The 26,518-nt window shown below is 33.1% G+C and overlaps 1 protein-coding gene across 1 annotated transcript in view; it reads left to right on the forward strand.

The window, feature by feature from the left end:
- The window catches only part of LOC125055234 (scavenger receptor class B member 1), an 87,355-nt gene that overhangs the window by 42,165 nt on the left and 18,672 nt on the right, over positions 1–26,518 (forward strand). The window contains exons 3-4 of the mRNA XM_047657604.1: positions 25,322–25,413; positions 26,028–26,188. Of these exons, the coding sequence (XP_047513560.1) occupies positions 25,322–25,413; positions 26,028–26,188 (253 nt within the window). The remainder of the gene's footprint in view (positions 1–25,321; positions 25,414–26,027; positions 26,189–26,518) is intronic.

Genomic DNA, 26,518 nt, shown 5'->3' on the forward strand with positions numbered 1-26,518 from the left:
CAGCTTGCCTTAGATCCACAAGTCGACGGCGTGCGTCAGCCAGAGGAGGCTGATCACCTACTAGCCTATTACATTATTTAATGATCATGAAACATGAAATCTGAAGCCCAGACCGAAAAAGGTTGCCACTGATTATTATTATTTAACGAACTGGCATCAAACATAATATGATTTAAAATATAAAAATTAATTTAAATCTTGCTTAGTTCCGTAAGTATCTGATAATAACATAATATTATTCTATTATATAAACACATTCCTAAAACGCCGGCAACGCACTTGCGAGCTTTTCGCCAATGTGAGAGTATATGGGCGGTATCATTCAACATCAGATGACCCTCCTAAAAAAACCTATAGAAAAAGATAAATCTTCATATTTGGGCTGAGAGATAATTCACGGTGTATTCTTAATTAAACTTTTTACCGATTATCGAATATGGTATAATATCGATAATCGATTACAGCTGGGGTCAACACTGACATGTCAATGTCGTGTAAGCTAGTTATGTGGTCTTATCGATAAAGTGTAATCGGTCCGTGTGGCATCTGTGATTAATGCAAGGTTTTTTGCTTAAACCTAATTACTTGTAAATAATCTTGTTTACAAGATATTTACAAGTAATTAGATATTTCAAAGTTAAATAAAACTTGTTTAAGAAAATATACGTTAATTTGTATACAAACATCAAAGGCAGCTTCACAAGATTTTTACGACCTCTTTATTAAGATGTTTCAGTAAATTTACAGAAACAGGGCCTCTTTAGGAAGGTCGGGTCCCCTAGGGTCCTCCAACTTCGATTTTGTTCCCTTTGGTGTAGAGACTCTGGCCATGTGACTGCCCCGAACTTGGGCCCTGGCAATGCACAGGCGCTAATTAAAGATTTAATTTGACTGGTAGATAGTACCGGTGACCTCATAGCTGGTGCTTTCCTCGCTAAACGAATAAGTATCGTAATACAGCGAGGAAATGCTGTGAGTGTTAAAGGTACACTGCCACAGGATCCACACTTTTTAATTTTGTTTTAATTTTCTATTCTTCAATTTTCATTTTTTATTATTGTTACTATGTAGGTTAAGTCAGCACTTATAATCTATAAGGATGGGCAGATAGTCTTCCAGAGAGAGGGGGGAGGCTATCCCAGGAAAGAGTTAAATGGGCCAAAATAGGGGAGGCCTATGTCAGAGAACTATCTGACTATAAAAATGGTTGCTAAAAAAAATTTAATTTTTTTTTTCTTATCAATTATTTGTTACCAACGGGCACAGAGTAAATGCTTTATTTATTATTTATTTAATCTACTAAGTAACAAAAATGTTAAAACAAAAAAATATGTGACTGAGTAATTTTCTTTAACATTTAATATGCGCAACAACGGAACTTTTTAGCTTAAACTAAGGTATTTTTATGTCTCGAATGTACGACTCCGATTAAAGATTTGAAAATAACATCGTTCCTCGCTATCGCCTTGCGATGTTATTTCCAAAAAGAAATATAAATTAAATACACTTTCATTTCCTTTGATATGGAAATCAAATAAAAATTATTTTATTCATTAAATGATATAGTAACATTGACCTCTGTTATCGGAGATTGAATTCAATATGTAGTTGTATTTATCTACTAAACATTGGCGGTACTCTATAACATCCAATAGCGATAACAATAGCGATCCCGACGTTTATATATGCAATATCCGTAGCGATAGCAATGATGACGATTTTGAAAGAGTGTTATTTCGCTTAGTATGTATTTTATTATTATTAAAGCTTTATTTAATCCATACATACAACAATTGTTAGTTTATATTAAGTATTAGTTAAGTTAGTAAGTTAGTAAGTTTTAACAATTAGTATGTATTTACAAATTCAAATTCAATTTCAAAATCATTTATTCATTAGGTAACACAGTATACACTTATGAATAAAACATTAAAATGATTTTTATATCATAAAGCAACAAAGTGAAAATAAAAAATAAATAAATGCTTCTAATTTTACATTTACTGCCAGTTCTCAAATCAAGGGCGTAGAACGGACGAGAAGAACTGGCAATAAACTCTCATCCACTTTTGGTTGTTGTAGGGAGCTACAACACACACCATGTTCTACATGACATCTTTAAATAATTAACTAAAAGAATAAAAAAATATATATGAAAGAAAGGACAAAGATTTGTCCTCTATCAGTAGGCATGGTGAAATAGGAGTCTTTCTCGTCCGTTTCTTAACTTTAGACCTGCCAGTAATTTTTTTTAATTTTTTTTTATTGTAAGTGTACAAAAATTCCCGTACAATCGTGCAAGTATAGGACACAGGACTAGTCAACCTACGTCCTAAATTTCAATGTCAAACGTATACTTATAAAAACTGGCATCTATAAAATACCTAGATTTATCACTGCGTGCGTCAAATCGATTTTAAATTACGTCAGAATATCACAATCTAATGGGGATAGATCCGTTTAGATAAACATTTACATCTCAGACGCAATATGGCGTTTGTTTTTTCGAAATTTAATTACAAATGTATTTATGTATATTCAAAATTGTGAATAATTAGTTCCGTAACATGGGAAAATCCCAACGCGGCAAAAACTAGCAACACACAAAACAAAACGTCAAACGCTGACCCCAAGTGTCAGTGTCAGAATAGATGTCACCTGTAAACAGCGTGCGCGCAGTTGCTGTGTAGCAAAAACACTACTGATAGGGCGAAGAACAGCTCAGCTGTTTCCTATAGGGACTGTGATGCCTTTACCAGGTTCGATTCCCGCGGAGAAATGCTCAGACGACGACTCATTGGTCTAGTGGTTAGTGCCCATGACTGCGAATCCAAGGGTCCCGGGTTCGATCCCCGGCTGAGACGAACATCGATGTTATGAGCATTTGATGTTGTGCTTAGGTCTTGGGCGTTTAAATATGTATTTATATGTCTATCTATCTATAATATGTATGTATATCCGTTGCCTAGTACCCATAACACAAGCTTCACCAGCTTAGCATGGGACCCGGTCAATTGGTGTGAATTGTCTTTAAATAAAAAAAGGTTAAAAGAGGCTTGAGTAGGCTAAGACTATTTTTTGACTACGTTTTCTTGGGGCACCCTTTTGCCTTCCCCTTTTTGTCATATATAATACACCATAAATAATTAAATTTCAAAAGATAAAACCCAGAATTAATATAAACGCATTTAAAAATAACTACAGGAAGATTCTAGACAACCATAAAAAACTTGTTTTAATAAAGCGTTATTTCTAGAATTTAAATAATATAATTCATAGATATTTTTTATGGCATAAGTTATAATTTATGTTTTTATGACCAACGGTAGAACAACGGTCGGTTTTTAAATGGAAATGTTTTTTTTATTACCTGGTTACTTAGTAAAGCAAAAAACGAGAGCTGTTTTAACTAACGTACGGTCGTGGGTTAGAACCCCACGTAATAGTTAATTCTTGTTTAATTGTTTTTATATGGAATGACTTAAAAATCGTCGTGACAGGCACAGAAGTTGCCTACGTATCAGAAATGCGCCTTGATGCTATCGCAAAGTAACCTAACATCTTTACCAATAAATCCCAAATCAAAATCATTTATTCATACAGTTAACACAATGTACACGTCTTATGAACGTCATAAAAGAAATGTACACATTAAATGCTTCTAATTTGACATTCACTGCCAGTTCTCAAATCAAGGGTAGAATGGAAGAGAAGAACTGGCAATAAACTTTCCGCCACTCTTTTTAATCGCCAATTTTTTTGTTTTACACAATGTTTGTATGGAGCTGCAGCCATTACACCATGTTCCATATGAGAACAGAACTTAATTAATAATAATAAAATTAATTAAAAACAAAGACTTGTCCTCTATTAGCAGGAGGCATGGTGAAATAGGAGCACGCACTTTCATTCTCGTGGGAACAACACGCAAATACATAGTCGAAATAACTAATATCAGCGCATACACGAATTCAAGTCCGACCAGTCACCACAAACAACCAACAAATATGTGCTAACTGTATTACAAAAGTGTATCTACAAACCTTTTAGTGTCCTAGTGATAAGAGAATAGGACCTGGGGATAGCGACCATAGTGCGGGGTCCCATGTGTTAAAAATCTTTATCGTGATTTATTTTTTCCAAGTGGCTGGCCACTTGGAAAAGGCCGATTAGGCGATCTGTGCCTGTACACACGTAAGAAATGCCGGTTTCCTCGTGAGGTACCCGTTACATTACGATCGAGTGTAAGTGTTATCCCCACGTAGAAAGAAAAGACCATTGATGCACAGCCGGGATTCGAACCAAGGGTTGAGATGTTTTTAGTGGCTGGTGTCTCTCTACCCCTGAATAGCAAAGGGTTTTGAGTGAAGAGCCCCATAGTCCCAGCGTCCAGCTCCGACATCATGGCCTGCGTCATCAAATTTTCAACTTGATTTAAAAAAATAAGTTGTCTTATTCAATGTAATAAGTAAGTTATATAAGATATTACACATAATAATAAACATTTATTAACACTCAGTTTTACGGAGCGTAACTAGGTGACATGAATAACTTGAAATCATCTAAAATTATGAAATTTTACCATTAAGAATGTGTACACATATTTGTGTACTTGTTTAGAATAGCTTCAATTACAGACTATTAAAACGAGTATGGCGCTACAACCTTTTAGGTCTGGGCCTCAGATTTCTGTCTCTATTTTTTTTTTGTAGATGATCAGTCTTCTGTGCCTGACACCTCGTGTGTCAAGCACAGGAGGCTGATCACCTACTTGCCCATTAAATTGACAAATGATCATGAAACATATAGAAATCTGAGCCAAGACCTAAACCGACCGACCTAAAAAGACCGGTATTATGGCAGTACCCAGTTTATATATTCTTGAAGCAGTTATGACTGTAAAAAAGCATACAAAATTGTTCAAAGAAACTTGCCTTTATATGTCGAGGGCTACAACACGGTCTATTCAAAAAAAAATTACGCCATGGATAACTATTTAATCACCTTCCTAGAAGTTATAGATCGCTGCCGTGTAATTCTTTCAAAGGAAAGGTGAGGACATTTTTAAAAGCAAGGTGCCTTCATAGCTACGGCGAATATTTAGACCATAAGTTTGACACCAATTATAAATAACTCAACTTATTATTATGACATTATAATAATGTTCTTATTATATGACATTATAGAAATATAATTATTTTTATATGGCTGATTGTGCGATTTTTTATAATTAATCGATCTAATTGTACCAATATTGGCAATAAATGATTTATTTATTTATTTATTATTAAAAATTGTAGCGTCACTGATGGACATATATATGGATGGACTGTAGCTCTAAATGACAAATAGGAAACCCTTACGAAACCTTGAACCTTGGCGAAGGGCCAACATGATTCAATTCGTGAATACCATAATAATATTTTAATAACCACTACTCATTCCATAGTAATGTTTCATCAAACAAAAGATGATGTATTTAAAAACTTATAGAGTCGATTTGAAGTTTTGTTTGTAATGCTCTAAAGAACGGATTTTAATTGTTTAAGTAATAATAATAATCTTTATTTCTTCTCTCACATATACATACAAGGTTATTATGTTAAACTAAGATGATTACATTAGGAAGTGCATGTGAGAGACTGGTCTCTGTAACAGGAGACCTGAGTGGCAGATAGCCAGCCTCTCCACCACCGGATTGGAACACGTACAATCAGGTCATAGTCATAAGATACAATAGAAGAAAATAAATAAGTGCTAAAAGAACACATTGCAAACGGAGTCGTAAAAATTAATTTGGTGTGTGTATGTGTGTGTCTGTATGTGTGAGTGTGAGTAAAACATTGCTACCTTATCAGTTAGCGCGTGTCCATCAGCGAATTTCTTTCTGCTCAAGCAAAATATCACCAAGATACGTGCCGATATGAATCAAACAGTCATCCTACCGCTAGATCTCTAAGGTCCATAAAGTCTTCTAAAGGCCTATAATTTGTTTGATTTTTGCCTGTTATTTTCACTGAGTTTTAGAACGAAAATGAAAAAATAAATGAAACCCTGACCTAAATCTTTTTAGGTCAGGGTCTCATATTTCTGTAACTGTTTCATGATCATGTCAATCTAACAGGCAAGTAGGTGATCAGCCTCCAATGCCTGACACGCCGTCGACTTTTTAGGTCTAACGCAAGCCGGTTTCCTCACGATGTTTTCCTTTGAGCGAATGTTAAATGGATATATCGGCAGAAAGTCCATTGGTGTACGGGTATTGAACCTACGACCTACGGTATGTCGCACGATATAGCCACCAACACAGCTGTCTTAATCGTACGAAAATAGTTAGTAGTTATTATTACAAATATTTTGAAATCCGTAGAACTAACTGCATTGTACCATTACCCTACATTAGAGAGGTCATAGACCCTAATTTAAGTATAGCCTTAACCATAGAGAATACCGTTAAATATTTGCAATAAAAATATGATCATAGCTTTTTCTTAACATCCGGTCACAAACTAGAATTAACATATGACAAACAACAGATATTATGTTTGATTGAGGGTATTTTCGAGACTTAAAAATATGACTAACTAAGCAGTGTTGGCATATTGGCTCCAGCGTGCGACTCTCATCCCTGAGGTCGTAGGTTCGGTCCAAGGCTGTACACCAATGGACTTTCTTTCTATGTGCGCATTTAACATATGTATCGTTTGCCATTAAGATACTAAACAATCAGCTAGATTGCCCCAACTTGTTAACAAAATTTAAATTTCGTGTACCCAGTAGATATCCCAGACATCCCATCATTCCATTTATCCCTCCTTTCCGAAGAACGCGTTTTGGCAGAAATTCACCGATGTCCAGATTGAGCATTCTGTTAAACGACCTGGATCTGGACATCCATAGTTGCTCACCTCAGACTTTGAGAGCGATTTTCGTTTAATGTTTGTTTGAATTTTATTATTGTTTTGATTAATTAATTTTATTACTTCTTGTATGCTATGTTTGCCTATAAGTGCTTGACACATTGAAAACTGTATATATATATATATATATTTTATTTTTCTTCTGTCAATGTATTAGTGTGCCAAGCGTTGGCAAGCTTTTATAAATAAATAAACATTTGCTCGAACGGTGAAGGAAAACATCGTCAGGAAACCGATATGTCTACCCAAAAAGTCGACGGCGTGTCAGGCACTGGAGTCTGATCACCGACTTGCCTATTAGATTTAAAATGATCATGTAACAGATTCAGAAATCTGAGGCCAAGACCTAAAGAGGTTGTAGCGCCACTGTTTTTTTTAAACACCATCAACAAACATCCAAGTCCATGCGCCTCATGAACTAGATACAAAGATAGCGAAAGACAAATTCTTCAACAATCTGGCAGAAGTTATGCAGAACATTATACGAAAGACGTCATAGAATGGTATACCAGAGATGGGAGAAGGCAACGAGGCCGTCAAATAAAGAGATGGAGAGATGATCTACCGGAAGGAAGGAGAAGATCAGCTCGTGATAGAAAGGAGTGGAAAAAGCAAATGGAGGCCTATGTTGGAAGACAACCTGACCAACTCGCTGCTGATAACTACAGTGCTTTAAAAAAATTACAATAAAATAAATATAGTTAAAATTTATTTAGTTAGTGAGTAAAGGCTTTTATTATTATAATTTAACAAACTTGTAAACACGACATTAATGAAGTTTGTTTTTCCCCAGTTAAATCACACCTAATAAAACATCCAAAACACTCAAAAGTTTCGCAGCAATATAACTTCAATTTGAATATAAGAAAAATATGTAAACAAAGCAATAAAATCTCATTTGGAAAAATCAAACTGCTGCGTCATTTGATTAATTAAAGATGTGAAAATTAATTAGATTGTTAGTCCGTTACACCTTACCTACGTTTGATTAACGATTTTGGGAGGCATTTGAAATCATTAATAGACAGATATTCTCAGTTTTTCAAAAGATCTGGGCCTACCAACTTTAAATAGTTATCATTTGTGGCGAAAAACTTCAGTGTTTTTTTTTTATATATCTATTTACTAAAGCTGCGAAAGCGAGCTTTTGTCACACTAATATATTGGTAACAAAGAAAAATAAAATACAATTACGCTGCCAGTATCATCGGAACGTTGCCTAAAGGGACTCCATTTAATAATATATTTTAGTTATTATATTTTAAGGTAAGTTATTGTTGTTATTGGTCTTTTTTTAAAATAAAAGATTAATTTCACAAACACTTATAGAAAAATACATCGATTCGATTTCGATAAATTATTAAAAAAAAAGAAATAATTTGATAAGTGTGAGAGGAGCCACTATGGATATCCAGAGCTAGCTCGTTTATCAGAATGCTCAATCTGGATATGGAAGAGGCTTGGCCAAAACGCGTTCTTCTGAAAGGAGCCCTGCTAGAAATGAAGATACTTAGGGTATCGAACAGGATACACGAAATTTAAATTTTCTTAAATATCTTAAACGCAAAAAATATATATCAGTTAATTTAACCAATTCGACTTAGGGTCCTTCAAGAAAAGAGCGTACCAATTCTTAATAGGCCGGCAACGCACTCGCGAGCCCTCTGGCATTGAGTGTCCATGGGCACTATCACTTAACATCAGGTTTGCCCCCGTTCTATTAAAAAAAATATGGTCCATATGTTGGCACCTCTTTTTTCGAGATAGCGAGAAGTAGTTGATATCATCACACACCATCTTTCATCACCCTTTTGAGTAAGTGCTAATTGCGTATATTTAAAAAACTAATTAAAAAAAACAAGCAAAAACTTTCGATACTTTTAATACTAATATTATACGCAAATCGTTCAATCGTTTTTTATGTCTGACAAATTAATAAAAGAAATAAAACATAGCTAAGTTCTTGTAGCTTTTAAATGGAGATTTTAGATATAAAAAATTATGTTTGCTTTTACTCCGCAAATTTATTCTAAATGTTTTTTTATTAGAAACAGCTTGATGGATTGACTCTATGACATCAGGACAACCTCTTTGTCAAACTTTTTACAGGCTTTTTTGTTTCGATGTTATTTTTTCCTCTCTTTTTTACTAATATAAAACCCGTATTGTTTTACAAGTTTCTTTAGGTATATTAGTTGCTATGCTGACACCCAGTACAATATAATAACAATTATTTAAGTTACATAAAAAAAACACTCAATTCTAATACATAAATAAAACTTAATCTAATACGTCATTTGACCCGTTTTAGGTAGTCAGCGTGTCCTGTGACACATAGGCCTCTTCCAGCTGTTTCCATTCTTTTCTGATATAAGCTCTTCTTGTCCAAGTTGTGCCTCCTATTATCTTTATATCGTCTGCCCATCTCTTGCACTGTCTTCCTCTTTCCTTTTTCCATCGCGTGGTTGCCATTCTGTAATTATTTTTGTCCATTTCAACCTGCTATCTCTCGTCATGTGCCCAGTCCAGCGCCATTTCAGTTGCCTTATTTTCTTTATAATGTCTTCTACTTTGGTCGCTGATCTGATCTCTTCTGCTCTTTTTCGATGTCTCAGTGTTACACCCACTATGCAGTTCTACATAGTACAGTGTAAAACGGCTAAGTGAAATATATGAATATTCCATTGTTTCGAACCGTGATCGAATGCACGATCGCATGGTTGAGGGTACCTTTAAGCCGTGCTCTGTTGTAGTATTTAAACATACAGTTAAAGGAACTACGCTCTAGAAGTTTTCAGGTTAAGTCATTGGCTTTGTAAATAACAGTGAATCGTAATGACATTTGGTTTTTTAACTTTCTAAGTAATAAGTGCGAAAGTGTGTCCAATTTTTTTATTTCTTAATCGGCTTCTATACAAAATTCTACAATGAAAAGGTTTTATAAAAATTTCCAATCTACAATAAAAACGTCTCTTGTCTACTTCCTTGCGATAAACTAAAAAACTTAATAGTATAAGATCCCGATATACAACGACCTAATACTTTAGTGTCACATAAAAATATACACATAAATAATTAATTGATTAAAAACAACCTAACGTTTGCATATTCTATGGGCTTCATACTTTCGATTGGTATAGAATTTATCTAATAATCATACCGGTGAAATGTTTAACAAAATATTTTTTTTTTATTTTATTTAAAATACTCTGGACTGAAATTTGCTAGGCAACCCATATGGATTATATTTATTGACATATAAAATACGTTTCATTAAATAAGCATCTCGGTGAAGGTCGTTGTATATCGGGATCTTAGACCATAAGCTATTTCTTTTCTTTCTTCTTTTCTTTTTTGATATTTCTTTTTTGACGTTCATAAGTGTAGTGTTTTGACTTTTGACTTTTGCTAGTAATATAAAGCTGAATCGTTTGGTTGACCCTAATTTCCGTAACAATTAGTCTAATTTGAAATTTCTGTTAGATAACCACTTAAAAATATAGAAGTGAAAAATTGTAACTATTAGGTATTAAGGATGTCAAAAAAATATCTGTTTCGTGTCACGATGTTTTCCTTCACCGTACGAATGTTAAATGCGCTCATAATAAGTCCATTGGTGTATATCCGATGATCGAACCTCAGGCATGCGGCCACTAGGAAAACATAGATTTTTTTTAAATATATATTTTCTAGCAGTGTTGGCCTAGTGGCTTCAGCGTGCGACTCTCATCCCTGAGGTCGTAGGTTCGATCCCCAGCTGTACACCAATAGACTTTCTTTCTGTGCGCATTTAACATTTGCTCGAACGGTGAAGGAAAACATCGTGAGGAAAACTATATGTCTTAGACTCAATAAGTCGACGGCGTGTGTCAGGCACTGGAGGCTGATCACCTACTTGCTTATTAGATTTAAAAATGATCATAAATCAGATTCAGAAATCTGAGGCCAAGACCTAAAAAGGGTAGTAGCACCACTGATTTATTTATTTATTTATATTTTCTAGCTATTTTTCGGACTATGTCGTCGGTATTAAATAACTTACGTATACTTAAGTTAATGGTTTTGGTAACCCGAATGATTAAACACTACCTATTTTAACAACTTTTTGTATAACATTTACAGAAAACTTCAGAAAGATGCCTCTTAACCTATTGAACATTATTTATTTTATGTTCCTAGAAAGAAAATGAAAGCGATAGTAACTCGTATAATAAATCTATGCAACTCGTAAACACAACGTCTTAGTGACCTTCAGGAAACAATACGTCCGTCTATCTTCCGTGACTTACTCATCGTTATAGCGAAAAGTAATTACGTTAGCGTGAAAGTACGAACACAACACGAAATATGTACGAAGTTTTACTGGGACACGCACAAAGTTTTTTAAACGTGAAAGCTGCAAGAAAAGAGCGTACGCTCAAACTCAAAATTCAAAATAACTTTATTCATATAGTTCATATTACGTATAGTAACTAAGTACACTTATGAACGTCAACAGAAAAGATGTTAAATTGATTCTAGAATATACATTTACTACCAGTTCGCAAGTCAAGGGCGTAAAGCGGGCAAGAAGCACTTGCAAGTAACTCTCCGCCACTCTATTTATCGTCAAATTTAAAGTCATACAAATTTATAGAACTGGAGCAAATCAATCCCAAGGATTAGGATCATTCAAGTAATCATCAAATTTATAAAAAGCTTTATTAATTAATTTACTATTAACGAGAGTTTTGAATTTATGCAGTGTTAATTCTCTTATTTCGCTTGGGAGTTTGTTGTAAAAACGAATACAATTTCCATATAAGGATTGGTTTATCTTCTTTTATTTGAATTAGTTCTGTTTCGAGTATTATACTTGTGAAAGTCTCCATTTGTTTTAAAATCAAAAATATAAAAATAAACACACTTTAATGATTATTTTCTCGAACTATAATCCTATTTATAACATATTACTATTTATATTTTGGACAAATCTATAGAGAAATTTGTGTCGTAAAAGGCACAACGTAAGCGCAGGACTTGTTCGCTAAATGGGATTTAGCGAGGAAGTGCTGGCAGCATAAGCTTAGAAACCATTAGGTACCGTTTTGGCCTTGTAGCTTGTGGTGGCAACTAAAAGGTAGCGCATTTGAATCATGGCTGTGAACCAAACCATTGAAAACTCACTGTGAATGGACTTCGTGTGTTCAGGCACAGAAGACTGATCTACGTGCCTATTAAGAGAAAAAAATATCAGGAAACACACAGATATCTAGAGGATGTTGTGCCGCTAATTTGTTATTATTCCGCGGGTTATATATTATATTATTATTATAAAACAAAAGAACTAAAATGGAACTAAAATTATGATATAGTATTGTCTTTTATTGACATAACTTTTACACATAGAAAAACACTTTGTAAAATAATTGTAAATTTATAATAATACATAACTTCAATCCGGTAAAAAAAGTGTTTTTCTAAAATTATGATAGTTGATCACTTATTTATTTTTACGTACATACTTAAAGTTGTGATAGCAGATTCGCCTTCTCTTAGAAACGCGCAATTCACTAATTGACCACAAATTACATTGTAAATGAAACATTTTGTATGATTTTTCCGTTCTTAGAAAGATTACTCAAGCGCGACAAATCAAAACAATAATCCTTGTCCGACAGTACTACCGTGGATTACAGTGGTTCACACTGGTGGCTGATGCAATGTTAATTTTAAATATCAAGGATATATTTTTTCCGATTTTAATACTGGAAATCTCGTACTTCAACATTAAAAGCATGATACATTTTTTTAACTGGCAAAAGACCTGACGATTCAATTGCGTTCCAGATTAATTAAATAATATTTGTATAAAATAATGTGGCATTTAATTATTTATTGTGTTGTTTTGATTAAAATACTATCTTTTATCTGGATATGTTTGGGCAAGTTAACGATTAGCCAAGAATCAGTACAGGACTTAAAAATGGACTATTTTAGCAACGTGTTATGTGAATAAATGATAATTTAATTTGATTTAGTCAATATTTAGTTTAATTGAGCAGTGTCCCTTAGGTCGTGGGTTCGATCCCCGGCTGTGCACCCATCGAATTTCTAAGTGCGCATTTAACATTCGCTCGAACAGTGAAGGAAAGCATCGTGAGGAAACTGGCCTTATACCAAAAAGTCGACGGCGCGTGTCAGACGCAGTCTGATCACCTACTTGCCTATTATCATAAAACAGATACAGAAATCTGAGGCCCAGACCTAAAAAGCTTGTAGCGCCACTGATTTATTTATTTTATTTTATGTGTTAGCAATTAAACGGTTTATTTTGATATCCTAAATTGTGATGTGCATAAATGATCATTTCATTTGATTTAATAAATCTTTTTTTTTACTTTTTTATTTAAAGGTAAAAAAAAAAGTTTTGAACTTTTTATATCCTAACTGATAAGTTTGTAAGCTGAGGCGTTGTTATTACGGTCAAGGCTAACAATGATTTATCAATAATTATCGGGAAGTAGATTTTATGACGACAGGACATTTCCAATGAACTAATATTTGGATGAGTCAAATTGTAATTAACACTTGTTACCAAAGTGTGAATGACAAATAGAAAAAAAACTCGCTTTAAAATGTATGTTTTGGATTTGTATGGAGAAATATTTTATGACTTGTTCTCCTTCCGAGGCTTCCTTTAAAACAAAATTATCACTAACATTCCAAATCTCACATTACATACATTTACTAAAAATCTCAAATAATATCTTGTCAATGTCTCCTCTGCTGATACAGAAAATATTCTTATTGTGCAAAAATAGTTTAAATATAAATATGTGTTATGTAGTAATCATAAATTAAAATACATATACATGTCAATGTCTTTTTTGTTTTTTTTATTACTATTCTGTTTATGTTGACCTAGTCCCATGCTAAGCTGGTGAAGCTTGTGCTATGGGTACTAGGCAACGGATATACATACATATTATTATAGATAGATAGATAGATATAAATACATATTTAAACACCCAAGACTTAAGCACAACACCAAATGCTCATCACATCGATGTTCGTCTCAGCCGGGGATCGAACCCGGGACCCATGGATTCGCAGTCAGGGGTGCTAACCACTAGTCCAATGAGTCGTCAAAAGGAAGAGACTGGCAGTCCACAACACAGGGAATCCTAGTGCACTTTATTTTACCTAAATATACTGTATATTGTGTATAATAAAGTGTTTTATTTCTTTTACGTAGTGTCTAAAACCAGATAACTATGACACTGGAGTCGCTTCATAATGTTCCAGTTACAATTTTTTTTTAAATTTGAACTTACTTTTTATATAGCTGTTTTGTGTTCAATGTCTTCATTAACAGATATTAGTATTAAGCAATCAATTGCAGTCGTAATGGTCGCTTATGTCCGTTGGACTGATTTATTTTTAATTATATTTTGTCGGAAGTTTTCAGATTTTATTACTCTTCAACAATTAGTGTGTTACAAATATTAATGTTGTAAATAAAAATAAATTCATCTTTAGGTTTGGCATGGTCACAGCCAGTCACTTTTGACCGTGATTGCTATAAATTACTTTAATATATCGTATACAATTATTACGCTATAGCGATTTCGTCACAAACGTTAAGTATACAAAAATAATGACTAGTAAATTACTATAGCTACAAATCCCAATTTTAATATATTGTTATAAAATTTAAGTACTTTGAACTTAAAAAATACTAGAAAATTGCGATAACTTTTCCTTTCAACAAATAGTGTCCTTCTGTCAGGGTTGCAAATACCTGATGTCGTAAATGTAAATAAATAATTATCAACATTCGGTTTGGCAATTGGCATGGTCACGGCTAGTCATTGGTGACCGTGATTGCTATAAATTACACTTAAATTACTTTTAAATATCTCGTATACAATTACACTAAAATAACTCATCAATATACGTTATGTATAGAAGAAGAATGTTACCTGTCAATTGTGTATACTTTTAAGTATTTTGACCGTAACAAAATTGAAAAAGAAATTTTATGGCAATAATCATTTGCAGTACGGCGTTGACTCAAAATTGGTGTAGTTCAATTGTAAAATATAGCAATTTTAAGATGCAAAGAAAATACGTACACATACTTGTGTTACTTCGAGATAAGATAAAATAGAAAAATGTATGGCGAAATTTTAAGCGTGCGTTTGGGCACATTTTGCATACACAGAGACTGTTCACTTTTCCGGATAAAAATTCAATTGTTTTGTTAATAATAATTTTCGAATTTTAATCTCCGTAAAAATACTTCCTTAGAGTTCAAGGAATAAATGAAAAAAAATGAATACTGGAGTTGATTCAGCAGTCATTCATGCTGAACATAGAAAACTTTTTGAATCTAGAACCATATTTTGAACTCCAAGGCATTTTAAGAAACATCTGTATTCTCAGTTGAGCGGCAACATTGCGTGTAATGACATTGACCATCAGCTTTCTAGTTTTATGAACTTTCTGAGAAAGTGTTGGTAATATTACGTTACTGAGATAATGGCTGGCTACTTGCCATTTCAGTAAATACCATTATGTGATGTGATTTTTGATATAACTATGTCTTAATGCACTATAATCTGTAATAATAGATAAACACACACATACATAGTTGGTTTTTATTATTTATTATTCCTTATATGTTATAAAAATAACCAAAAAACCACTTAGGGGTTTAACTTTGCGGCCTGATATGCAAATTTTAAATCTTGCTAATATTATACACGCAAAAGTTTGTAAGTATGGATGGATGTTTCCTACTCTTTAACGTAAAAACTACTGAATGGATTGTAATGAAACTTTACAATAACATAGCTTATACATCAGAATAACACATAGGCTACAATTTATAAAGATATTGCGATATCTGCGAGCTATTCTGGCGTGCGCTGCCACAACCGCTAGAGTTACACATATGTAATGTATGATGGAAATGTTTATCTTAAATAGTCAATATCCTTAGTAGTTTCTTTCTACACCATGCTAATATAAGCTACTCGTAATACTAATCCTGCGCAGATGAAGCACCAGCTAGTTCTTTAGAAAGAGTCAAAAAATTACAATCAATATAAAAAACGAAACGAAAACAGAGTGAAAAATAGTATATTTCATTACGAGTGCGGAAAGCTTGTCATTGCAAAGAGTTCCGACAAATGTCTACCCGAGCCGAGGCGCAGCCGAAGGTGAGGGTTGACAGTCGGAACAAGTTGCAATGATGGTTCCGCACGTGTACTGAACGACTATTTTTAATACAGTTGCGAAAAAATTAAGCAATTTAATAAAATATTAAAACACAATAACCTCAACTAACTAATCAGTTATTTCTTATAAAAGGTATAATTCACATATTCATCGAAATTACAATTTTTTTACTAACTGGGGAAGTTTTAGGTTGCATATTTACTGTTTGAGACAAACTATTATTAATTTCGTATGATTGTTCATGTATATTTAATATATAATATAACAAACAACTAAACTAGCTAAGAACATTTTTGGAAAATGGCGCCAACTGTAAAAGAATATGAGCAGAGATTTTTTTTTTCTTCACCCATTCTGGGTAGGCAAAGGGAACTATGCCCATACAGCCAAATCTTCAGTAGAATTTTTTTATTGATATGAAATTTAATGAGATGAAATGAAATGAAACCTAACCTAAAACTCATTGAATCAAATCATTAAATCTGATATTAAAACAAATGAGTAGCTTCTTTTTTGAAATATTTGCATGAATTATAAAAACTTCTATGATTTTTTTTAGTAAAAACTTCGTGGTTGTTTTTTTCTTTTTAATAGACATTATCTTGACAGTTGGGAAAGAAAACGCACTAGTTCGGAAAAGGTAAAGAAAAAGCACGAGTGTGTAATAGCCCACATCCCGAACGCTATACGTCCCTGCAATACGCCACTTTTTGAGCAACTGTATTAAAAAAACCATTTTGATTCCTTATACATAATCACATTACAGGTAGAGCAAAAAATATATTTTAAGTATATGTCCATTAATGAGTAATCTGTAATAAAAATAAACACTTGTCCACTTAGTTAATCTAACCTAACCTTAATCAATTATGGTGACAAAGGTGTAGGTAGAAGGTATCTTTGTTCAGATGGTTTCATGACTTGTGGTTAGTTTAATTTGAGGACACACACACATCCTCACGTAAAAACTCTAAAAAAAATGAAATAAAAAATAAAATATGTTTATTATGGAAAATAAGATACAGGTATCACTTATTCCACGTCATTAAATTATTAATCCCTACTCATCGGCAAAGAAGACAGAGGGTGTAGGCCGAGAGAAAAAGCCGGCGTAAAAAACTCTCGGTAGCAAATCTTCAAACAACACTTATTTTAAAACAAATATCGCAAATTAATTAGAAGTAGCCTGTCTAAAATGTCTTACTTATTAGTCTTAAGTTGACTAGATAATGTTAAATGATGTCTTTGTGCAGAAATAATTACACAACGTAATTGTGAAGTGCTAATTATCTTTTATAGGAAGCAGACAAATATAATGAGAAAAACCCTAGCATGTCAATATCATCATAAAATGTAAATGTAACCGCAATCTGTATTTTTCCGAACACGGCAAGCTGCAGGTCAGAGGTCTGTGGTTTTCATTGGACAGTGTGACTACTATAAAATACCTTTATTCATATAAATGGCGACGTATATTTAAGATCCAATATGATATTGTACAACAATAAAAACAAAATAAACAATAAACTACAACCCTCCTTATCAGAATGCCAAATCGTAAAATGACTGCTTTACGACTGATTTGATCGCGACCGCCGCTGTGAAAACCGCTGTGAGAGTTCGAAAAGTGAGTTACAGAATCGCAAGGCTGGAGCTTTGAGGCGGGCCGGCCCGTAATAATAATTAGTTATGTAAAACATTAAATTAATGTAATTTTATTAATTTTTTTCTGAAACGGCTTGCGATAAAATATATCGTGTAAATTTCAAAATCATGTTACTTACATTTGTAATGTAATGCGTGTGTGCGGTGGCTGTAATTGGCCCTGGCTCAGCATTATGCTGAGGAGCAGAATGTTCCGCACTGCTGGTCATACTGCTAGAGACCACAGCAGCTAATTTGTGGCTCAGTCACAAAAAAAGGAAAAGAATGTAATAATACTTAGTAGAAAAAAAAAATTGTAAAAGTTAGCTGTGAAAGTGATGAAGTCTGAAGTCTTTTAATTGTTTCGTAGTTTTATATTAAATTATTAATTTTAATTCTGAATCTATCTCCCTATGGTATTTATGGAATATCTATAGGTTGAGATTTGTGATTAGTACTGATTTTATATTATTGTAATCATGTTTCAAGCGAAAGTGAGTCCACAGATTACTAGAAGCGAGAAGATGAATAAGTAAGGCGAAGTCACAGGTTTATTATAGTTATAAAAATGTAGTATATTTCTCTACGATGAAAACCGCATGTAGTATTATAATTAATGTTTATTCGTGATCATTTAATTCCGTAATTGGCATAAAGAGACTTAATTTACAACTTAGAGTACTTCCCCGTAATGTTATTTCTCGCAATGTTATTATTACGTACATAGCAAATCAAAGTCAAAATTATGTAGGCATACAGAACTGGTTAGAAACTCTCCGTCACTCTTTGGAGACCCTATTTTGTTTATAAATGCTTGAAATACTGCAAATAATATTCTGCATAGAATACGACACTGGCAATGCACTTGCGAGCCTTCTGGCTATGTGAGTGCCCGTGGGCATATCACTTAACATCAGATGAGCCTCCTGCCCGTTTGTCGTTCAAAAATTGAACAAAATGTATTATAGTGTTGCATTGACGTAAAATACCACTTTAATTACTTATTTCCCGTGTTACAACAGTTTCCGTGATCAATTAAAACTGCACTTTATAAATTATAATAGCTGGCATTTGAGCTAAATTAGCACTAGATCTAGTCAAACTTAAATTCCTAAATTACCAATACGCCATGCAAGGACAAACGGTGTAACGTACGAAGGCTTTAGGTATTAAAACGACATGCCACGCTAACAAAATTCAGTCCAGTTCCAGGGTCTTATCTTCAGGTCGGAGGAAGAGCAGTATCTTCCTCCACATATGACTGCGAAATCAAATCGAATACGTTTTTGGCATACAGGACACTTAGGAATAAATATAAAAATAAAAAATATGTTTATTATGGAATACTCGTATAAGATACATGTATCAATCACACCACGTGATTAAATTTTACTCGTAGACATCCCTACTCATCGGCAAAGAAGACAGGGGCTGTAGAGAGAAAAAGCCGGCGTAAAAGCTCTCGGTACACTTTTAAAATAGCAAATCATCAAACAACACTTATTTTAAATCAAATATCGCAAATTAATTAGAAGTAGCCTGTCTAGCACTAGTCCCAGGCCCTTCTATCAACAATCGTTAACTTTATAGTAAGCCTTTTTACACAGCTTTTCTTTAATACATTTCTTAAATTCATTAAAAGGCAGAGATAAAGGAGCCTCTGGGATTTTATTAAAGAAATGTATCCCTTTTCCCAAAAAGAATTCCTAACAACTAAGTCCAGTGTTTCCCAACTTAGGGCCCACGCACCACAGGGGGGGGGGGCTAATTTGATTGTTAAGAGGGGGCTAATAGATATGTTCCATTGGGGTGGGGGGAGATGTGGAGGATTGTCATATGAATTTTAGGAAGGCTAAGGTGGTTATAAAACAGGGACTTACCCTCTGAATCTGAGCGTAAGTTTCGGAAGCGATCTAACTTTCCTCCTGTCAAATCCTGTTTAAATAAAATCTATACAACTTGACGTATGACTTTATTAATTGTATATTTAGTATTAATACCTAAATATACAAGTAATAAAGGCTTATATTATTATTATTAAATATACAAGTTTAGACCGATTCGAGCAAATCGCTATTGCGGCTGGACATGGGATAATACCTTTGGATTCTAAGTAAAACAGTCATAATTGTTGACGCAGGGAACTGATTTCGCAAAACATTCGACAAAGTTTGCCCTTGACCGCATTATAAAGTTTTCAATATCCTCTTTTTTTTAAATTTAAAATAACAGAATGCCTACTGGGGTAAAAGGATTATTTTCTACTCACACCACGCTACCTAATTAAAAACTAATTTTAATCATTACAATAATTTCTTTGCAAGTACACATAAATGCAAATTTGTCTTAAAAGGTAATTCTACATATTACATTATGAGGCATATCATTATAGTCAATATCTTATTATTATTAATTGGAAATATAATGCTATAAACAATGGTTTAACTGTTTTTAACATTCTATGTATAAAATGACTTTACAAATCAATAAATAACAAAACAAGACGTGGCTAAATGGCGGCCAATTAATGACAATTGACACGCCCGTAAATGTTTTATGGTGTCATTTGTCATCGCAAACATTTAAACATACCTAATAGTAATTATCCAGTACTGTATTTAGCTTTAGTTTTATCTGTTTTATAAGTTTTTAAAAAGCAAAACAGCTTTAAAAACGTGTCTAGTTATGAGTTTGTTACATTCCAGGAAATAATGTTCACTGTATATATAGCACTACATAGTTTTGTGCGACAAAATAAATAATTTTTGAAATTGAAAATTGAGTATTGAATCAGAACTAGTAGTTTAATATATTATTTTATTATTGAAAAAGATGCACTAACTTTCTCCCTTCTAAGAAAATGAAAATGGACTATATATATAATTATATAATGACGACAGGACATAAAGACTGGTAAAATGGCTACAAGGCAAGCTTGAGAGGCCAAGTGCCAGATGGACAGACGAAAATACGATGGCGAAAGATAGCTGGGTATAGTAAAAGCTAGAACCACAATGTTCTAGCTTGTGATTGGGGCTTTTCATATAACATTTTATTTTATTACTTATTGTTAATGTCTCGTGCCGTATGTTTGCATTTTTAAGGAATAAAATAAGCTATAATTATATTATTTAATATAGAATTCTTGGCATCTTGGCTTCTTCTCGTCATATTTTGTTTTTATACTCCTGCAACTCGTACCAGCATACAAAAAGTTTAATCTAAGCATACTATACATAATGATTTAGTCTAACGAAATTAGCAAGTAAGCAATTTTTTTTTTTCATTTAAAAACGTTAGCGCTGATGTCGCGTGGTATGAAATTGTTGAGTTTACCTACTTGCTGTTTAACGGAAATTATAAATACTACAAACATAATGCATTTGTTTGCACATAAATGACTTGTTTTAAAACTATAATACATCATACAATGCATCGTTCGTTTTCCGTTGCATATAATTACTAATTATAACATGCAATTTAATTAATATAATATAATTACTTAATATAAAATTTACAAAACATAATTACTTATTAAAAAAATCTAATTAAATATTGCAATGTAAATAGAATAACAAATAAATGTTTATCTAAATTGATATATGTACAAACAACTTAATATTTTATCTAATATATAAAATTCTCGTGTCACAATGTTCGTACCCATACTCCTCCTATGAAATTTTTTATGCAAATTCAGTAAGTCTGAGAATCAGCTACTGTCTATCTTTCAAACCCCTTTCCCCCCCCCCCCCTTCTTTTCAAATGTTAAGGGTGGTCCACCCCTAAACTAAATTTTTTCGATAAAAATTTTTGTTTTTATTTTTTTATGATACAGAATACAAAAATACATAGGTACAACCTCTAATTTCCCCTCTACGATAAACCCCTATTTTTTATTATTGTAGATAGTTATTTTTATTAAACTAAATGTTTCCTAGAAATAAAATACATGGCAAAACAAACGTTTGCCGCGTCAGCTAGTATTGATATAAAATAATCATAAATGGTGTTATAGTTTTTATATCTACACTTGCGGAGGAAGGATTTTTGCTCCTCAGACCTATATCAAGGATCTTCGACTAGTCTGGCCTGAAGGCTCAGTGTCGAGAAATTGTACATCATCGCTGTAGAATGATAACCTCATATGTGAACGAAACATTACAGGAAACAAAACAAAAATTCATTTCGTCAATGTTCGTTAAAATATTATTAAGTATGTGTTTTTGTCCATAGTTTTAGATGGTAAAAAGGACTTATTTATTAATAACATAAATCATTACTTCATGATTATACCAGTTAAATGACATAAGAGTCTAAGAATAAAAAAATATATGTTTTTTGACATACGAGGTTATCATTCTACAGTGACGATATATCCTTTGCCGTCGGAATAACTTTATGATGAGTTAAATTAATTAATTCAGTTAATTTAAGTAACGGAATGATTTAGGGTACGATGGCTACCGTTTATAATTCAGATAGTAGGTGTACCATCGCAATTTTCAGGGATTCAGGAGAGTCTAGACTATGGATGAATTGGATTTCCACCTCTACACTTGAATGGACAATACGAAACATTTAGGTACATTAAATTTAAACAAGCGTCTGTCTCTCGTAATGATTTCGCTGGCGGCTTTTCAAAAATATTCAACATATTTATTTTATTTAGCTATTATTCGTAGATTTCATAGAAAAGACCTGTGACAGGGAAGCTTCGCTCTTAATAAACAATGTTTTAGCAAAAATAACTAACACAATTGGTTTTAAAACAATGGTCTTGAAAAAAAAATATGATGATGACTGTGTATCTGTGAATGACAAACAAAAGTGAATGTGTGTATGACAGAGATGGACTATTTGCTCTGACCATGCACGTTGGGTGGTGTCAAGAGATACATCATCACTACATCACGTATATAAACTTAAACGTGAACGATACCAGATAAAAACAAGGATTTGCATAGTCACTTAATAATTAATTATTAATCGAGACGGAAAACCTAGTAGGTATTTCTGATAATTGAGGCTATAGCGAGGTTTTACTGTAATTATAATCGTTAAAACTTTAACTCATTTACAATTACGTTTATCCTACTTCCTATGATTACAGTTTTAATGTTGTTTACATTAACATAATTTATGCATATTTCAAAATTTAGTTACGTTATGTAAAAGTACACTTAGAATTTCGTCTAAGTGACGAAATACATAAATATAAAAGAACTGAATATAATACATTCTAGCTGCTTCCATTATTTTCTAATGTTAGCTCGTCTTGTCCAAGTTGAGCCTTCTCTATTCTCCTTTTATCGTCTGCCCATCGCTTGCTCAGCCCTGCGATTCTGTAACTCACTTCACGAACTCACACAGCGGTTTTCGCATCGGCGGTCTCTCTCAAATCAGTCGTGAAGCAGTCATTTTATGATTTGGCATTCTGAAAAGGTGGGAGCTTGTACTTTATTGTTTATCATATTTATATTATATTTGGTCCCTGTACCTAACGCTGGCATTTTACCAGAAAGCACCAGCTCTGGGGTCACCGGTACCTATCTGCTAGGCGGCTTAAAATCTTTAATTAACGCCTGTGCACTTGTTTAGAATTTTAAATATAAGCGTGAATATACAAAGAAATACTTTTCCCTCATTTGGTAATTTTGTATGTAAAAAACCAAATGAGAGAAAAGTATTTCTATCTACTCATAATCTACACACAACCGATTCTTATTCTGTTTCACCAATAGTTAGTGTAATTCAGGTTTAAATGTTTTATGTAAATTAAATGAAATATAATTGTTAAAAAAGTCGCAAAATCATATGAAAATACGCGAGGTATACGCTTTTAGCTGGATGAAATTGAAACTCAAAAAAAATAATTACAGAGTTTTTGCGTCGGATATGTGCCTTTGTTCTTTAAGAAAATGATACATAAAAGAAAATAAAAACGACCTTGGCTTTAATAATTAACGCACAAAATTTAGTTGAGAACAAATTTATATTTAAATCCACGATTAACAGAACTTTTTGGAGAACCAGCAATCGTTTTGAGTTGATCAAGCTGTTGCCATTTCACATGTAAACTCATCGCACCTGTATTATCTTAAATCCACGTTTTACAAGAGAGGAATTTAAGATCGAAGAATTACTTACTTAATATAAAATTGATAAACGTAAAAAAAACAAGAAAAAATAAACCTTATCGTAAAATTATTAATAATTGTGAATTCACTAATGTTCGAATAAAAAATTTAACATTTCGTCATCGGATTCGGATCTGACAAATAGTAAACTTTACAGGGCAGTCATTTCAAAATAATATAATCATGTTAGTTTTTGTCATAGCTATTTTAATTCATATTCGGTTATTATGAAAGTTAAGTTATTAAGGCATACAAGCCTTTTGTTTGCTTGTATGCCAACTTTGGTTTGTTATGAAACAAAATAAAAATTATAACATTAAATTGCACAGTTTTCTAGAGAAATCACATGCTTCTATCAAATTGACTGATTAATTTAAAATTGAAAACACATGGTTTTTTTTTAATGTAGTCGTTATATTTAGTCAATGTAGTATCCAAATATGATAAAAAGTGGATTTTGGATTTTTTTCAAATCCGGCATTGTTCTACGATCATGACGATTTATGTACTGCGTACCTGGTACACGTGTAACGCCATGACGGCTACCACCTCCTTCAATTAACAGGAATAATATTGACTATGGCCGTTTGTTTATTTTTTCTAGGACGTGAAATATTAGGAAACAAATGTATTTATCAAAAACCCGGTATCGGGAAACATAAATTATCATTAGATAGTTCAAGGCAGTGTCGCGTCGCACAAAAAAATTATAATTTTGTAGAGAATATATACTTCCTTGTCGCATTTAAATTTAATATGTAATACTGATTTTTGTTATTGACGCATTATGTATGGCAATTTAATTTCACATACTTTTTTCATTTACATTACGTCCATATTGTAATTCGTATCTCAAAAATCGTCTTAAATTTCAAAGAAAAAAGTTCTTAAATTTTATACAGAAACAATGGTTTGACAGCTTTTAAAACTGTTACGATTTACGTTTGATTGACGTTCTAGAATAAATTCTACAGTCTATGAATCTCTCAAGCAGTGGCGCTACAACCCTTGGACATTTATGTATCTGTTACTTCATAATCTTTTATTTATGCAAGTTTTATAATGCGGACATAGAAAAAACACAAACGCCGTGATTCGAACCCACGACCCGATAAAGAGTCGTTATTGAGATCCATTAAGTAATAGTACCTGTGATTTAGTTCAGTTTATTACTTGAACGGCTTGAACCTAACCCCGAGGCCGTAGATTCGGTTTACGACGAAACAATAACCATTTCGTCTTGGAGGACAGAAAGCTAAAATTTCATAAAAAATATTTAAACAAATATTACGACACATGATTCGAATATGAAAATGATTAAATGTTTTTATTAATGTTGACTTAACTAGAATAAAAATCAAAATCACTAAGAATTAATTTCTTTGTCCGCAGGTCGCCTAGCAGTCATAACATTTAGTATTTGCACCGTGGTGCTCGGAATAGTCCTGTCATTTGTGCCATGGCTAGATTATATTATATTAAGGGTAAGTTTCTATTATATTAATAACAAATACATAATGCTGCTATTTCTACAGATAAATTGTTTGTTCCTGAACGCATTATCCAATTTTCATACAATTAGTACAGTTTTTGAAACGATGTTACACTTCCAAATACGCCCACGGAGCATGAACCATACATAAATTCAGATAAACAACCTACTAATAATTAATGTGACAACAGAAAAACAATTAACAATGATTCAGAAATTGCACAAATTCTGATTCCTTTAAAAAAGTATGGAAAAGACCAAGAGGTAGAAGGAGAAGAGGTCGCCCAAAAAAAGGTGGATAGAAGAAATAGAACGGTAGCAGGAAACGAGGAAAGAGAGCCATAGACAGAGTGAGTTAAAAATAATCAATACATCATTTGGAGGAAGGGCCTTTACCCGTGAAGGGGTTCCGATCGACGATACTGAAGCTAGGATATATGATAACAAACAAAAGAAAATAAAAAATGTAAAATAATCTAAGCTGTATATTATAATTTGTTTTTGTCATGATTGTAAATAAAACGGGCTTTATTATTATTAGTATAACTTTGTCTATAGATAGAATTAGTCACAGCAAAAGTTTATTATAATGAATTATATCCTTAGGAATTACGCTTATGGAATGGATCGCTGAGCTACAGTTACTGGCAAAGGCCAGGAGTGATAAGATTAACCAAAGTCTACATCTTCAACGTGACCAATCCGCAGGGGTTTTTGGAAAATGGAGAAAAACCAAAGTTGAATGAAGTCGGGCCTTTTGTCTATAGGTAAGTTAAAGTAAAGTTGTCTTGGTAGTAGCGATCCTTGTGTTGGCCTAGTGACTTCAGCGTGTGACTGTCAATCCTGAGGTCGTAGGTTCGATCCCGGGCTATGCACCAATAGACTTTCTATGTGCGCATTTTACATTTGCTTGAACGGTGAAGGAAAACATCGTGAAGTGCCTTAGACCCAAAAAGTCGACCGCCAGGCACTGCAGGCTGATCATCTACTTGCCTATTATATTGACAAATGATCATGAAACAGATATAGAAATCTGAGGCCCAGACCTAATAAGGTTTCGAATCGACAAAATATATTCATAAAATTCGGATAATGGC

This window comes from Pieris napi, chromosome 13, assembly GCF_905475465.1.
Source record: "Pieris napi chromosome 13, ilPieNapi1.2, whole genome shotgun sequence".
In the NCBI taxonomy this organism is placed as follows: domain Eukaryota; kingdom Metazoa; phylum Arthropoda; class Insecta; order Lepidoptera; family Pieridae; genus Pieris; species Pieris napi.